We start from the raw sequence: 16054 nt of genomic DNA on the forward strand, positions 1-16054 counted from the left end.
CTTTCTGTGCTCCTCATTGTTATTGGTCAGGGTTTGCCAGAGAAACAGAATCAATAGGATAGATCTGTCTGTCCATAGGTAGGTAGATACACACACATACATACATTTACATATAGAGGGAGAGCGTGTATAGATATTTTAAGGAATTGGCTCACTAAACTAAAGAAGATGGCAAATCCGGAATTTATAAGGCCGGATGACAGGGGCCAGGTGTCAGCACTTAGTCACTAAGGTGAGTGAGTGTGGTTACTGTAAGGAGCAGTAATTGGGATAGCCTGACTCACAGAGACCTACGGAGTTGGCTAATTGATCATGGCACTCCTAGAAGTGAAACAGACTGGTAATCTACTCAATTCCTACTTAATCTATACAAGTAGAAGAGTTCTAGAACAAGTGAACAGAATTCTAACTTGAATCATCAAAACAAAGAGTCACGGTCCCTCAGTCAATTCCCAGACTGAAGCCAGTTTATAAACCCAGAACCCCTCGAATGAAGGGGAGGCCAGTCCCCTCGAGGAGGGACCCTGCCACACCACCAGAAATTTATACTGTTAATCTTCCAGACTCTCCCAGAGGAACCTGTGGCCTTTTACCAGGGTGACTGTGCTTGGGGAAAAGGACATAATCAGACTTTTCAGGGGTTCCTGAGCAGTGGCTCTGAACTGACAGTAATTCCAGGAGACCCTAACTATTAGACTGTGGTCCACTAGTCAGAGTAGGGGCTTGTGAAGGTCAGGTGATCAATGCAGTTTTAGCTTGGGTCCGTCTCACAGTGGGTCCCCAAACCCACCCTGTAGTTACTTCCCCAGTTCCATAGTGCATAATTAGAATAGGCATAATCAGCAACTAGCAGAATCCCCACATTGGTTCAAATGATGAAAATTTTTATTTTATCTTAACCCCCTATTTTTAAGGAGGAATAATATGAAAATGCACCCGATGATGTGAAATAGCTTCTAAATTGGTATACTAACATTCTCCATATTATGAATACCCTACATAGATTAAAGTAAGATTCCTAAAAGTATAGTTCATTAACCTGCCAACTCATGGCATAATTAGAATTTCTTCTATTGTATCAGATTAGAGTGCTCTTAAGATGCCTTAGTATTATTCCACAGATGTGCTTTTAACTTTGGAAACATCTGTGAGAAACATCTGGTTTTTATTTCCTTAGCTCTGAAAAATATGTCTATTTCTCAAACCTGAACTTTTATACCCTTAGGAACTTTGAAGTCTTTCCTTTCTAGCACTCTACTCCCTCAGGAAAAAAGTAATAAAGTTGAAGTGTGTAGGTAAGAGATTTAAATATAAAACTGAAGGCAACCATAGTCTGAAGAGACACTTTTAAGAAATTAGATTGTAAGATAGATATCCAAATAGCCTAAAATGGTTATGATTTTTCTGTTAAACATCAAACAGGTGTAGAAGTTATTTTATTCCTTTTATTCATTGTTCTTCTTACATTTGGCCTGCAAATGTTGACTGTGTTTTTCGCATTGAAGACTCATGGCTCTATTGACTACATAAGTGAGAGGTTTTCTCAAACGTGTGATTTTGTACCCTATGCTTGCCCATCTAAAATCCCATCTTCTCCCTCTGTCCTGTCCCTCAGAAAAGTTGATATACTTTCTTCACTGATACATACCAACAACAAAAATTTTCTGAAGTTCAATCCATCTGTATTCTGATATCAAGAATTTTCTGGGTTTTCAACCGGAATTTAATCTTACTTCTAAAAGCTTTCCTTATCCTTTACATGAAGACTTGAAACAGATTCTGGTCACATGCTATAAGCATCAAACATACTCCTAGATTATTTGATAAGAGTAAATGTGTTGGCCCATATATTTTACCACAAACAAGATTTAGAAGGGCAGAGTAACTGAAGTCTCCTTCATTTTGACCTAAGGTTGACTTTCACTGGACTATCTTGCTTGCTTGAAGTAGGTTTGCCTCTATTTTTGACTCCTTAGAGCAATGTTTCACAACCTTTTTTTCATTATTGCACCCTACAGAATCTTTTTAGACTTTTTTTTGCCTAATTACTCCTTACCATGAAATTTTAATGCCACAGATATAGTGTGTACCTGTTTATGTACCATATGTAGTTCTATGCCTTATGCATAAAGATTTTTTTCATTCGCACCCCACAAAAACCAATTTTTGCCCTATTGGAGGTTGTATTGCCTGCACTACAGATCCATGCCTTAAGACAGCCTGCTGGCCTATGTCTTAAGATAAAAAGCAAACATTTTTTGGATCTCTTGGGAGATTTATGGGAGATTTTTTAATTTGTTCCTTAGCAGAAACATACCTGACTTTCTGGAGATCATTTATTTAACATCTTCAACTATCTGGAACTTAACTACAACCCACAGATTAAGAAAAACAATCCAAGCATATGTCCCATAGCTTGTACATTGGGGCTGGTCTACTTGCTGGAGACCCTCAGACATACAGTTTGAGCCTGTTGATTCTTAGGCTTGACTCTGTTATAATATCTTTGGTTTTCTCTCTTCCTGACTCAGAGGACATCAGAAACCACAAATCACAAAGTGGAAAGTGTTAGGCTGCCATAGGCAGGCACACACATATCGGTAAGAAGTGATAGTTGACAACAAAGAAAGAGGGAAAAGCTAAAAAGCATAGGAGTTAGAGGCCATTTAAGGTAAAGAAAATAAGCCCAAACACCTCTGTAGTCCTCAAAAGTACCACTCATTATATTATAGCACAGTACAATTTTAATGACAAGAAGGACTCTTCTGGCAGCTCTTAGCAGCCATTAAGTACCTACTGTGTACCAGAGACTGTGGGTAAAATGAAGAGCAAGATAACAACTGTTAAGGCATGTTTTAGAGTTTTATTGAAAATGGTTCTATTAAGATGAGAACTGGTACATAAGGAATTAGCCTCAGTTATCTGGGAATTGGCCTGTGGACCAGCTCCTTGCACATCAATACTCAATTATATTAATTTATGCAAGAAATGCGTGCCTTTTCTAGTATCATCTTTTGAGGAAAATAGCATTTTATTGCGTTAGATGAAGCTATCACATGTAATTCACATGAGAATTCTTCGTCGTTTACTTGTTCCTTCTGCTTCTCTCAGACCACGGACTTCTCAAATGCTAGTACTCCATCTTTCTCCATCCTGGAGAAGAGGAAAGGAGCATGGTTCGCCCATTTTCCTCCTCTCTGTAACCACAAGAACGTACTGGTGTACCTTTTGTTCAGCCACCATTGGAGTGTGCTAGAGAAGCTCTCCTTTAGTCTTTATGTGACCCTCCAGGTTTGCACAGCTTTGGCTCCAGGTTGCTGCAAGTCGAGCTGTTTATCTTGCCTCTTCAGCCCCCATAGTGCTGTGCACACGTGAACATAGTTTGAGCACAGCAATGTCATTTAGCACTTGTAGAGTTTGTGTGTGTAAGAAAAAAATATCCATCTCTCCCCTCTTTTCATTAAGATCTTTTTTCATCAAGGAATCATTTTAACCTGGCTTCTTCCTTTGATTGGTTTTTGTTTGTTTGTTTTTTGTTCTACATTTCTAACTCACTATATTTATGGGTTGTGAAAACAGTAGTTCCGTTGGTTGGGCCACAACATTCTTACCTGGAACTAAAGGGATAAAAAAGAATTCACTAAGTTAACTTTCTTTAGGCAACCAAGAGTTTAATATGGTTTTGTTCATGGGGCTAGGCAGATATTTGCAATGGAATAAAATACTTGTTAGGTCTAAATTGGTTTCAGAGTCAAGTTTCTGGACTCCATTACACATGGGCACTCCAGCTGTGCCCTTCTAGAACATTTGTTAAGGGCAAATCTATCTAAACAGATAGATGAGTTGGTTATTGGCTCAGGCCTATGTGGTACATTAAAACGTTGAATACTAATGCGTTCTTAATGTTTGAATTATATATCTACATGCCTTTGAAATAAAAGATAACCATTAACGATAAACATTTTTTTCTTATTACCCAGGTGTTACGCTGATCGTTGACGTTAATCAGTGTTTGGAGGGAAAAAAATCAAGCGATATTTTGTCTATATTGAAGTCTTCTGCTTATAATGCAAATGACATAATCCCTGAATGTGCTGACAGGTACTATGAAGCCCTTGAGAAGGCAAAAGCGCTCAAAACTGGAGGAGGTAAGTTTTTCCGTTACTTAGCGCAAACTAAATATTTTAAATATGATGGTTTCTGTGGTAATATAGTTTCTTAATTTTAAGGCAACTATTGCTTCCAAGTGAACATTTCTGAATTTTTTTTTATCTATGGCAAAGGAAATTTTTTTAGATCCTTCTTTCTTTCTTTCTTGAATTAGTGATGGATTCAGTGACAATACATGGGTGGCATCATAGAATTGAGGTAATATGGTATTTGAGGAGGCTTTGCCTTATATGTGTCGTGTTTGCTGATCCATTCTTCCAGTGATATAAGCAAATTTTTACAGTAATATTTCTCTCACTTAATCCTTTGTGAGGTGAATGATATATGATTGCACAGTATTAAGTAGGAGTAAAGAGTGATTTTGAATATGTGAAATAAAGTACAGTGAACCGGTCTGCAAGGGATCAGCTGGCAAATAGTTGTGCCCACTCAGTCCAATGGCAGATCATAGAATGTCAGCGCTGGAAAGTATCTTTGAAATCATGCAGCTTAATACGCAGTCTTCAGATCTGGAAACTGACATTGAGATTTCCCCAGAGGGAGAAAATGACAGCCCCAAGGACAATGAATTTTAACCCATCATTCATTTCGTAGATTTTTATTAAGCACCTACTATGTCCTAGTATCAAGGATCAAGGTATCTCTCAACTTCTAGACTGGTGTTTATGTGCATTGCATTGTAAGTCATTAAATAATACTATATTCATCTTAAAGAAACTACTGTGATAGTATAGAGCCTTAGAGGTGGATCTTCCAAAAAACTTTAGTTCAACTGGAAGTTTGTCTTGTAGTACTCCATGTACTTACTTTTAAGTCTAACATATTTGCAGCTTGGAGATTATACCATCCAACTCAGCAAATGTTCTGTTAATGAGATGACCACTCTCTCACTTGGCATCTGGTCACCCGTGAGCCCTTCTCTGTTCCATTCCGATCTCTTTGTCAGGAATTAGTGTAATATCTCTGCCTCACCCTTCATTTGGAAAGAATTGCACAACTATGTTAATGCCAGGGTTGAGTTCCTAGATGAGCCATCACAATTGCAAATCCATCATCCTGGGCCAAACTTGATTTATCTTCTGTCTCTTAAATTGGCCTATTTTTCTTCCCATGTGCCATGTTTCGGTAACTGGAGTCAGAATATTCCCAGGGATCCAATTCAGAAACCTAGGAGGTACTTTAGATTCAATCTTCTAGAGGAAAAAAGAAAGCAGCTAGGATTTTGTTAGGAATTGTGTTGAACGTATAGATCAATTTGAGGAGGATTGCCATTTTCATAATATTATCTTCTGATTCATACACATGGGTGTCTTTCCTTTTAATTAGGTCTTTTTAAAATTCTTTCAACGTTGCTTTATAGTTTTCAGTGTAAAAGGTTTGTATTTCTTTTAATTTATTCCTAAGTATTTTATCATTTTTGTGCTATTGTAAATATTTTTTTCTTAATTACATTTTGGGATTGTTTCTTGCTAGTGTATGGTGTATAATAATTGATTTTTTATTGAAATATAATTCACATGCCATGAAATTCACCCTTTTAAGGTATGCTGTTCAGAGGCTGTTAGTATATTCTCATAGTTGTACATCCGATACCTCCAGTTACTTCCAGAGCATTTCCATCACACCAAAACAAAACCCTGTTCCTGTTAGCAGTCATTCCCTGCCACCTAACCTTCAGCCCCAGGCAACCACTAATCTACTTTCTGTCTGTATGGTTTTCGCCTATTCTGTTACATTTCATCTAAATGAAATCATACAATGTGTAGCCTTTTGTGTCTGTCGTCTTTTGCTTAGCATGTTTTCAGAGTTCATCCATGTAGCATGTGTCATTCCTTTTTCTTCATTCCTTTTTGTGGCTGATTATATTGTATTGTGCGGCTATGCCACACTTTGTTTATCTACTCATCAATTGATGGGATTTGTATTCTCCTTCCTCTCCCACTTTTGGCTACTCTGAATGATACTGCTATAAACATGTCCAAGTTTTTGGATGGACATATCCTTTTGTACAGTTAATTTTTGTATATTGATTTTGTATCCTGTAACCTTGCTGATCTCATTTATGCTAATAGTTTTTAGTAAATTCCTTGTGCTGCCACTTTTTTTTTTTTAAATTACAGACAGAATCTCGCTCTGTCACCCAAACTGGTGTACAGTGGCTCAATCACAGATCACTGTAACCTCGAACTCCTGGGCTCAAGCGATCCTCCTGCCTCAGCCTCCCAAGTAGCTGGGACTAAAAAAGCGTGTCCCACCTCGCCCAGCTAAATTTTCTTATGTTTTTGTAGAGACAGGGTCTTGCTATGTTGCCCAGGCTGGTCTCCAACTCCTGGCCTCAAGCAATACTTCCACCTCAGCCTCCCAAAGCACTGGGATTACAGGCATGAGCCACCACACCTGGCCTGCCACCTATTTTTCTAAGTAAAGTTTCGCTGAAATCCAGCCACACTCATTAATTTAGTATGGTCTCTGGCTGCTTTTATTCTGCAGTAGTAGAGATGAGTAGTTATTTCAGAGGCCTGTAGCCCACAAAGCTGAAAATATTTACTCTCTGGCCCTTTAAAGAAGAAGTTTGCTGACCCTTGTTCTAGAAAGAAGAGAAGCTTTCTGGGCAATTAACGACTTTCACCCCCAGATAGAGCTATGAACATTGTTTTGGGAAGTGCACAGGATGATTTATTCTTCTCTCTCTCACCTCTGGTTCTAGGATGTCTGTTCTTTCCCAAACTGAAGTGTCCACTGCTAGGTGAATTACTCAGCCTTTTAACTCAGTTTAGCCGTATATATAGGTATAATTTTGTCTAGAAGGCATCTAGAAAGTATGCCTCCTTTTAGAATGTTCACTACCTCTTAACTAACTGGAATCTTCCTCTTTTGTGTTTTACTTAAAGGCCTGTGATTAGTCTTTTTTCCTAAAATTAACAAACCAACTACATTTCTTGGAAAAAATATTTGGATTCTGTGCTGAAAAACAGCTCTGCTCAGCCTCTGACCTCACTATAAATTCAAACTAGATATGAAAGTGATAGGAATTGTCCTTCCCTATTACCCAGTCACATTGCAACCCAAGTAGAGCCTCCTGACGCCAGCGTGCTTGGCTTTTAACCAGCGTTTTTACCCTTCAGGTCAAGTGATGGGGGGAACATTTTCACCAGTTTTGCTTGCCTTCGTTCCTTCCCATTGAGAGAGTTGCCTTGAGAAGGATGATTATTCTTCTGAAAGCATTTATGAATCTGACAGCTATTGGTGATTGAAAATATAACAATTACTTGTGAACATCCTAACTTGATGTTCTATTTACATTGCATGTTCTAGTACACCAGTGTTTCTAAACAGATGAACACCTTGTCTGCCCATTGGAAAAGAGATAAGTCTCTCTGCCTGGACATTCCCAAGTAGAACATTTAAACCAAAAGGAGGCCGGGCGCGGTGGCTCACGCCTGTACTCCTAGCACTCTGGGAGGCCGAGGCGGGTGGATCGCTTGAGGTCAGGATTTCGAGCAAGAGCAAGACCCCGTCTCTACTAAAAATAGAAAGAAATTATCTGGCCAACTAAAAAATATATATAGAAAAAATTAGCCAGGCATGGCAGCGCATGCCTGTAGTCCCAGCTACTCGGGAGGCTGAGGCAGTAGGATCCCTTAAGCCCAGGAGTTTGAGGTTGCTGTGAGCCAGGCTGATGCCACGGCACTCACTCTAGCCTGGGCAACAGAGTGAGACTCTGTCTCAAAAAAACAAAAAAAAAACCAAAAGAAATCAATACGTATTTAAGGGCCTTAATATTACCTCTGTTCAGTTATTTGAATTCATTTCAAGATTCTATGAAGACATTTACTTGACCTTTGATTTACCTATAAAGGCAGTAAGTCTAATGCTTACTTGGTAGCAGCTGACTTGGCTTAGTCTACATTAGAACTTTAAAAACTTTTTTGTTTTTAGCTGTCTGGTCTGGGACAGGAATCCTGACCATTCGACAAAATAAAAAGATTTCTAAATATGAAGCGTAGTTCATGGATTCGTGAGAAGGAAATGTACTTCTTGGCCAATTTAAGCCATGCCAGACACGGGTTTTCTAACACTGCCCCTGACACACATACACAAATCCTGTCAATATTTGTTTTTCCTAGTTTGTGTGGTTGCATAGAGTAAGATGAGTCAGAGGGACCAGGAATTTTCTTTTTCCCTAGTTTAGTTGACCTTTGTGTTGTGCATATGACATTTTGTACTTTGGTTAAAGTCATCTCCAAAGGTGAGTCACCTCTGCTTTGATTTAATGCAGATCATTGGTCCTTCTTAAATATGAGCCACAGTCCTTGTGGGTCGCTCCTTATTGGAGAAATTGCTAGAAGATTTTCTAAGCAAATGGGATTTTGCTCATTGATCTCCTTTGTCTACGTGGTTATACACCACATGTAGACAACACATGTAGGCAACACTACATGTAGACAGAGGAGACCATGTGTTCAGTGGCAGATGTCTACATATATTCCTTGTAGCTTTTCCTTCTCTTTGGCTGTTTTTTGACTCTTACCATCCTCATGAAAGATTTGAGATTCAGAACCAGCATTAGACATTTGTCTTTCTTCCTTTTCTTTGGCTTAGCAGAGATCTGCCATTGAATACATTGAATTTGTTCCATCTTAGCAGATCATTTCTAATGGCTTTAACTTAGGTCATCTGAATGTTTGGTAAAAAACATATTTAGGCAGTTATTTTACATATTGAAGAAACTACACTACTGTTTAAGGATTCACTGCTTCTCTGTAGAATTTAACAAACTTTTTTCTTTAGTATCTAGTGAAGGTTCATGGCTCAAACTCACCCTGCAGGAGAAATATGACTACTATTACAACGTTGATTCAAAAGAGAGCTCCTGGGTCCTGCCTGAATCGTACTTCCGTAAGGAATCATGGCTCACGGAAAAAGAAATTAAGGTAGGAGGTTAGTGTTGGTTGGAAAATAGTATTGTATAAAGATATGTGGGATTGGTTTTCTGTTTTTGAATCATTGAAATGATGAACTAATTGATCTATTTGAAGGCTGGATATGGAATAAAGTCTTCATGAACTGCAGTGGAATGTGGATGCATTGTTTCTAACTCTTAGAATTTTTCCCATATTGGCATAACAAAACCAAATAGAGCAGGGAGAAGAAATCTTTTGCAGTTTATTTGGGATGATAATTATCCTAAGAAATCAAGCTTCAAGATTTCCTTGACATGGTTAAGCTCAGTTAGTGACAAGTCCTTGGTTGTCAGTATTCAAAATGTATTATTCCCTGCCCCCTCAGCCTACAACTTAACCTTTCAAACCAAAATTTTTTTCCTACAAAATACTGGAGGGGGCATCTCTGCCCCAGCTGACCCTAGCCATCTCCAGGGTGACTTCAGGAGCAAAGGACAGAGTTGGGCAAAGAACAGGATGGGTAAACAAATGTTTGCTTCTTCTAAGATGATCTTCTTAGCATAGTTTCATTGCTTAACATAATTTCTGGAATTCTGGATGAACCTATGTCCAAATGTAAGTGCCAATAACACAACTAAGTGTATTTTATACTTGGCTTTTGATTAACTGACATAAAAATTAGCCATATTTCCATATATTGTACTAACCAAGAGTTAAACAGTAAATCAGAATATTTAAGCAGTAAAGATCCTTTTTAACTTATCCTTGACACATATTTGAAAGCTTTCATTTACCACATTTTACTTATCAAAAGCAATTTATCAGCTCGGCATGGTGGCTCACACCTGTAATCCTAGCACTCTAGAGGCCAAGGCAGGAGGATTGCTTGAGCTCAGGAGTTCAAGACCAGCCTGAGCAAGAGCGAGACCCTGTCTCTACAAAAAATAGAAAAATTAGCTTGGCATGGCAGCAGGAGCCTATAATCCTGGCATTTTGGGAGACTGAGGTGGGAGGATCATTTGAGCCCGGGAGTTTGAAGTTCTAAGTGAGCTATGATGACACCACTGTACTCTAACCAGGGTAACAGAGCCAGATTCTGTCTTAAAAAAAAGAAAGAAAGAAAGAAAGAAAGAAAAATCCCTCCTCCCATTCCTTTTTAACTGAACTATATAAACAGTCCCTATCTGAGCTGCTTGTTAGGAGCAAAGAAGCAATGTGTTCGTTAACATATACAGAATAGTTATTGGCTGTTAGAACATGTAATATGTTAAATATAGGAAGAAGAAACCCATTTAGAAGAGTCTGCATTAGAATCTGTTGCTCAAATGCTTTTTCTCATTATATACAAAACTGGCTTAAGTCTTAGGGCACCTACTAATATCCTCCTATGTGCCTTGTCCATTTCAGTCCTAATTCCTTCCCAAATATTCCATTTTTATATGTATAGTCTCCACGGGCTACGTATTTAAAAAAAAAAAAAAAAAAAACCAAAAAGATAACTTAATAGAAAAGGTATAAGAAAACGTAAGGCCAAAGAGCTCCTTTCAGTTTCAGTTCCAGATCACTTAATTTCATCCATTTTTTAGTTCTCCCTCCCTGCAAAGAGAAATGAGAGGAGCGTTTTGACAATATATGGACCTCTCTGATCATGGCTTTATCAGATCGGAGTATTTATGTTCTTACACAGAAATAAGGAACTAGATGCTTGGTATAGATTTCCTGAAACAAAAGGAGACTTAGCCATAAGCAGGTAGTAAGGCCAGCGTGGCCCTCTGTGCGAGGTGGTTCCTTGCTTTGTCTGAGGTTGGTGGAGAGCCATGAAAAAATGGCAGTCAAGTCAGAGGAATGTGAAACTTCTGAAATAAGTTATGGTCAAAAGTAATCTTTCTAACTACCTGAAGTATGTGTAGCGCTGCAAATAAGGTCTTCTGAAATCAAAAAGCCCAGTACCCCATGCTTGTATAGTTTCACTTTCTAATGCACTTTTACATCCTTTTGATCCCTAAATCAGTCTCTAAGTAGAAGTAGAGCAAATGTTCTCATCTTACATTGTTATAGATGGGAAACTGAGGCACAAAGTGGGTGAAGCAATTCTACAATTTGTACAGATTTCATCAATGAACAGAGGTTTATTCCCAGTGCTCCAATTTCTAGTTTTGTATCTTGTCCACTTTTCACATTGTTTTTGACACGGCCACAAGTGTCTCTGAGTGCCCATTGCTCTCAAATTAATAGCACCAGCTGGAGGCTTAAGGAATAGGTTTATTCTAACACAGATACACGATTCCTTTAAAAAGTGAGTAATGCTTCCCAAGGGGGAAATACTCTTGAAGGAATGCTCACCAAGACTGCTTTGGACTTAAGATCAAAAGTTGGACCCAAAAGATAAGAAAATTGCTGGTGAATCTAGGCATTTTAGTATGTTTATAGAGAAAATGCTGATAATTGAGTTCTGTTTTGGAAAAAAATAGAACACACAAATACAGATCTTATAAACTCACTAAAAGTCAACAACATCAAAGATACCACATTGTTGCAGTATTGTGGACAGAATCACCAATACAGTATTTACTAAAACTTAGAGGAAAAATGTGGCCTGAGTTTGACAATGCTACCAAAAATTCTTGACCACAAGAAGATAGTGAAGAACCTTGTTCATTAACTAATTTCAGACATTCAAAGTTATTATACTTTTTAAGGAAATGACATTGTAGCAATCAATTGTTAGTGCTAATTTTTTAAAAGTTGAAATTATGGACCTACTAAAAAAGTCATACCCCATGATTGAAAAGACGTATCAAACTTTAAAGAAGCAGCATCAAGAGTTGAAATTTGGAATCAAAAATTGCTCATGTGGCATCCAAAGATGCCCCAGGTGTAACTTTTTGTTATATTGAGTATCAGTGTGTTAAGATAATTAAACAGTGGCAGGTCTAACACTGTAAAAGAAAAAAAAATTGTATTTCTTCTAAACAACCTGAAGTTACTGATTTTATTCAATGAACGCACACATATGTGCCCTCTCTTAAAGATGATATGCATCTTTTATGTGATTTCACTTTTACTGTTTAACCAACTGTTGATCCCAGTCGCACTGGATAAGAGTCATCAGCTGAAGTGAGTCCAGTCTTTGCTAGCATCTCTCAATGACCAAAAAAGGAAACTCAGTTCATAACCCACATAAAACCTTCTCATGACCCCCTTCTCTCTTTGTTCTCATTCCTCTGAATTTCCCGCCTGCCCTCGATCGCACTTGCCTTTCCTCTCCCACTGCCTTTCCTTCTGCCCCAAGCATTTTGTTTTATCCCAGAGCATCATTGTGAGTTCTCCCCCAGCTCGTTGGGGGGTCTGCCTGCTCTGGCCTGAGGAATAAAGGGGGGAAGGGAAGCCTGAGGACCTCATAGGCACTGCTGCCTTTTCCCCGGCAGCTCGACGGAGTGAGGAGGTGATGCGTGTTTTTACGGTAACCATCCTTATCCCTTTGTTCATTCTGTGGAGTTCGAGCCTCATGCCTAGTCCTTGCCAGCATCATCCATACCTCTCCGCCTCAAATCCTGGGACCGTTCAGCCACGTACACGTACCAGCTCAGCACCGAGCTCAGAGGATTCCAAAATCATGTCGCTAGAAAGAAACTAAGCCAGTTCATCCCTTGGCTCTGGTTAAATCTGTTTTTAAACCAAGCCAAAAAGAGATATCCATATCATTTTCTAAAAGATAAACTATCCAGAAGCTATTTTATGTGCTCCTTTCACCTGATGTGTGAAGTGTAACCATAAGAAATATCTCTTGCCAGGATGTTATTGAGGAAGTCACGCTAGGTTACATGCGTGAGAAGATGTGGTCTGCTTCAGAAGATTTGCTGCTTTGCTTTCGAGGCACAAGCTCAGGACACGTCCTTATGGAAGAGTTTGAAGCTAGGAAATCATTTTTGTATGGACAAGAAGACAATGTGGTCAAAATACAGGTATGTGAATCACCTACCACTGCTTACAGAAAACTGTCATAGCCCCTGAAAATGTTTTATCTGATGATAGGACACTCAACTACCAGCATTCTCATAAATCTGACTGCAGAGTTTTACTCGATCAGTGCCCTGTCCTCTGTTTCACTAAGGCTTTAAGACGGGCAGTGTCTTGATGAGGAATGACTTTTAACCTGTTGTCTTCTGGAAAGTGTTCGGGAGCACTGTGTGCTTGTACCAATCCACCTGCCGCCAACCTAGTTGGAGCCCAAGGGACACTTCAGAATCGAAGGCTCGTTTCTCTAAGAAGCTGGATCTCCATGTGTTCCTTCCTTCCTGACTGAAAGGCTTTGTGATCTGGTTTTTTAGTGGTTAGTGGATATTGAGTGGCATATGAGTTTCCGTGCTCTTCTAGCCTGAAAGAACAGAAGAACTAATGAAATAAACACATTTAGCATCTCCAAGAATATCTTTCTTCTCCCTTCCATAATCTTTCTTTCTTCATTTAGGCCTGCAGGAGAAACCCTCATTCGCAAACTTTTTATTTTAAGTTATTCTTAAGCCTGTATGACTTGTCTGAACTTTCTGGTTGGCAGGGGAAGAACTTGCCAGATTTAGATGTTGCTTCTCTCTATCCCCCAGGACCCTCTACCAACCACCACTCTGGCTTCCAAAAGCCTGCGTGTTTGTCTTTTTTGATGTGTCCAAAGTGATACTGTCATTGACTGGCAGAGTTTGATGGGATTTTACTTTGGCTGATAACTATGATATTTCCTAAATGGAAAGATTTTCTGTTGAACAGCTTCTCTTTTGTGGTCACTAGTGAACTCATCTGCTTTCCCCACCTATCTGTAATGTCCAGGGAAGAAAATGAGTTTTACTAACATTTGTCGTCTTGAGTCTTGCATGTGCTAGGTGCTCAAATGTTTGAATTTGCTCAGAGAGTAAGATATTAGCAAGGCAGAAAGGATAAATTTTTTAAAAGAAATTTCTACTACAAACCTGACACTCAAAAGGATTTTTCTAGGTGAGCCAATGAGTTTTCCAGTTTATTCCTTTAAACAAATTGTAGGCAAAATACAGGAAGTGAACAAAAGCCTAAAAATAGAATCATCTGCACTGACGTTACAGCTCTAATTTTGCACCAAATTCAAAGTGTCAGCCAATGGGATACAATTTGGACCAAGCCCCACACTCTCTGATCTCGAGGCTCAGTGCAGTGTTGCATTTGGAAGACATACTGAAGAGCCCACCAGTGTAGACTCCTTCTGATACTAGAATCTGGGGCTGGGGAAGGACGGGAATAATCATTTGGATCCTTTTTCTTCCACCTCAGCAAAGGCAGCAGGATTGAAGAAGAAGCCATGAAACTATGAAATTATCCCACCATGCTTTTTTTCCCCCACTCTTCTGACAGTTTTCTAACAAGGAGGTTATGAGATCTACAGGTAGGTCTACTTCACAGATGCGGACCAGAAATGAATACACAATGAACAGAAACCTGCTGACCCATAAAACCAAAAGACCATGAACTGAAGGAAATCATGCCAGTCTCATTTGTCAACAGAGTGGCTAGTTTACCCTGAATTAGGGAAATGTTCTGATGTCTGAGATGTTCCCCTACATAGAACAGCTCAAGATTCCTAACTGGCTGAGTTGGTCCCAGATATGGTAGTCTAACAAATAGAGAAATAAAGAGACAAAGCTCCTAGGCCAAGGCCAGCCATGCATAACCCAGGTATACTACCCTTCTCGCCCTCAGTCACCTGCCTAGGGTCGGAATAGTGATGCAGACAATGTGTGTAATCAACATTCAACCCTCTGTCCCAACTGCTTATGTAATTAATCAGAAGGTGCCCAGGTCAACATGGAAGGAAGTCAAAGAGAATCCACATAGTCACATTTTTGAGCTGTTAGAAGACGCTGATAAAATTGCCTGAGTGAGTAGGAAAAAATCTCATAAACAAACAAACAAAATGTGTATCAAAAACAGAAAAAGGAATGTAACTTGTAAAATGTAAATGGAGTAAAAATCTAGGCATACTCTTCCAGAAGACAGAAGAAAACTTTATACTGAAACTGCTTTATACTTGTGAGGAATTTAATAAGATGTAGACCTATAGAAACAAGAGAATAAACTGAAAAGACAGCTTACAACTAAGGAGAAGAAGAGTAATAACTGTAAATGAATTTATGACTGCAGAATGTAAAACAGACTCTGGAAATAATTAAAACAAACATGGAGAGCTTGAGAAAGATCACAAGAGCTGAGAGAAAGAAGAAATGATTAAAAACACACTCTCTCATCTGAAAGTTATAAAGCCCATTTCAGTGTAGGGTTGTGAGGATTGAATGGGATAATTTCATAACAGCCTTTTCCCGGTATGTGGCTCTTACATGCTCAATAACAGTTAAAAATCTCAGGGTAAATATTGGTACATTAAAAGAGAATGGACAAGTGGAGGTCATTTCACCAACGCAAAAATTGTTCACTATTAGATAATCTGTTACTATGACAGGTTACTTATTCAGAATGTTTGTGCATCTGAGTTAATAGAGATTAATGGTGTTTCTGGAGTTTAGATAATTCTAGAAGAGCAGAAAGAGAACTTGATTTAATTCCAATATCTTGTTTTGCCTTTCAGTAATGGACCAAGGAATGTATAATAAACATTCACACAATTGCACTTCTGTGCTTTAAAATGGTGTTACCCACCAAAGTATATGATCCATTAAAATCCATCATAAGTATGTTACAGGTCACATTGCCATGGAATCCCAGTGACCTGCAATTAGAGTTCACGTCCCCTGGCCTCTCTTGTGCTGTTGGGCCACTTTTTGTGAACAATTGTTGATGACCTCACAGAGCAATTTCTCTCATCCTCTTACAAATGTCACGCTGTCAATTAAAAATCCTTTTGGGTTATTTATCTTTATTCCTTAAAGTGTGTGCCTCATACTCAACTCTGTCATTTCCTAGAAGCTTGTTAGAAGTACAAAAATCTGAATACCTCCCCT

General features: G+C 38.8%; 1 protein-coding gene across 2 annotated transcripts in view; it reads left to right on the top strand.

The window, feature by feature from the left end:
• IQGAP2 (IQ motif containing GTPase activating protein 2) overlaps positions 1-16054 on the top strand; it is a 278338-nt gene that overhangs the window by 201869 nt on the left and 60415 nt on the right. The window contains exons 15-17 of one of the 2 annotated variants that reach the window (XM_069492248.1): positions 3981-4148; positions 8962-9104; positions 12869-13039. In XM_069492248.1, the coding sequence (XP_069348349.1) occupies positions 3981-4148; positions 8962-9104; positions 12869-13039 (482 nt within the window). The remainder of the gene's footprint in view (positions 1-3980; positions 4149-8961; positions 9105-12868; positions 13040-16054) is intronic. The other variant, XM_069492249.1, reaches the window with a different exon arrangement.

Source organism: Eulemur rufifrons, chromosome 17, assembly GCF_041146395.1.
Source record: "Eulemur rufifrons isolate Redbay chromosome 17, OSU_ERuf_1, whole genome shotgun sequence".
Lineage (NCBI taxonomy): Eukaryota > Metazoa > Chordata > Mammalia > Primates > Lemuridae > Eulemur > Eulemur rufifrons.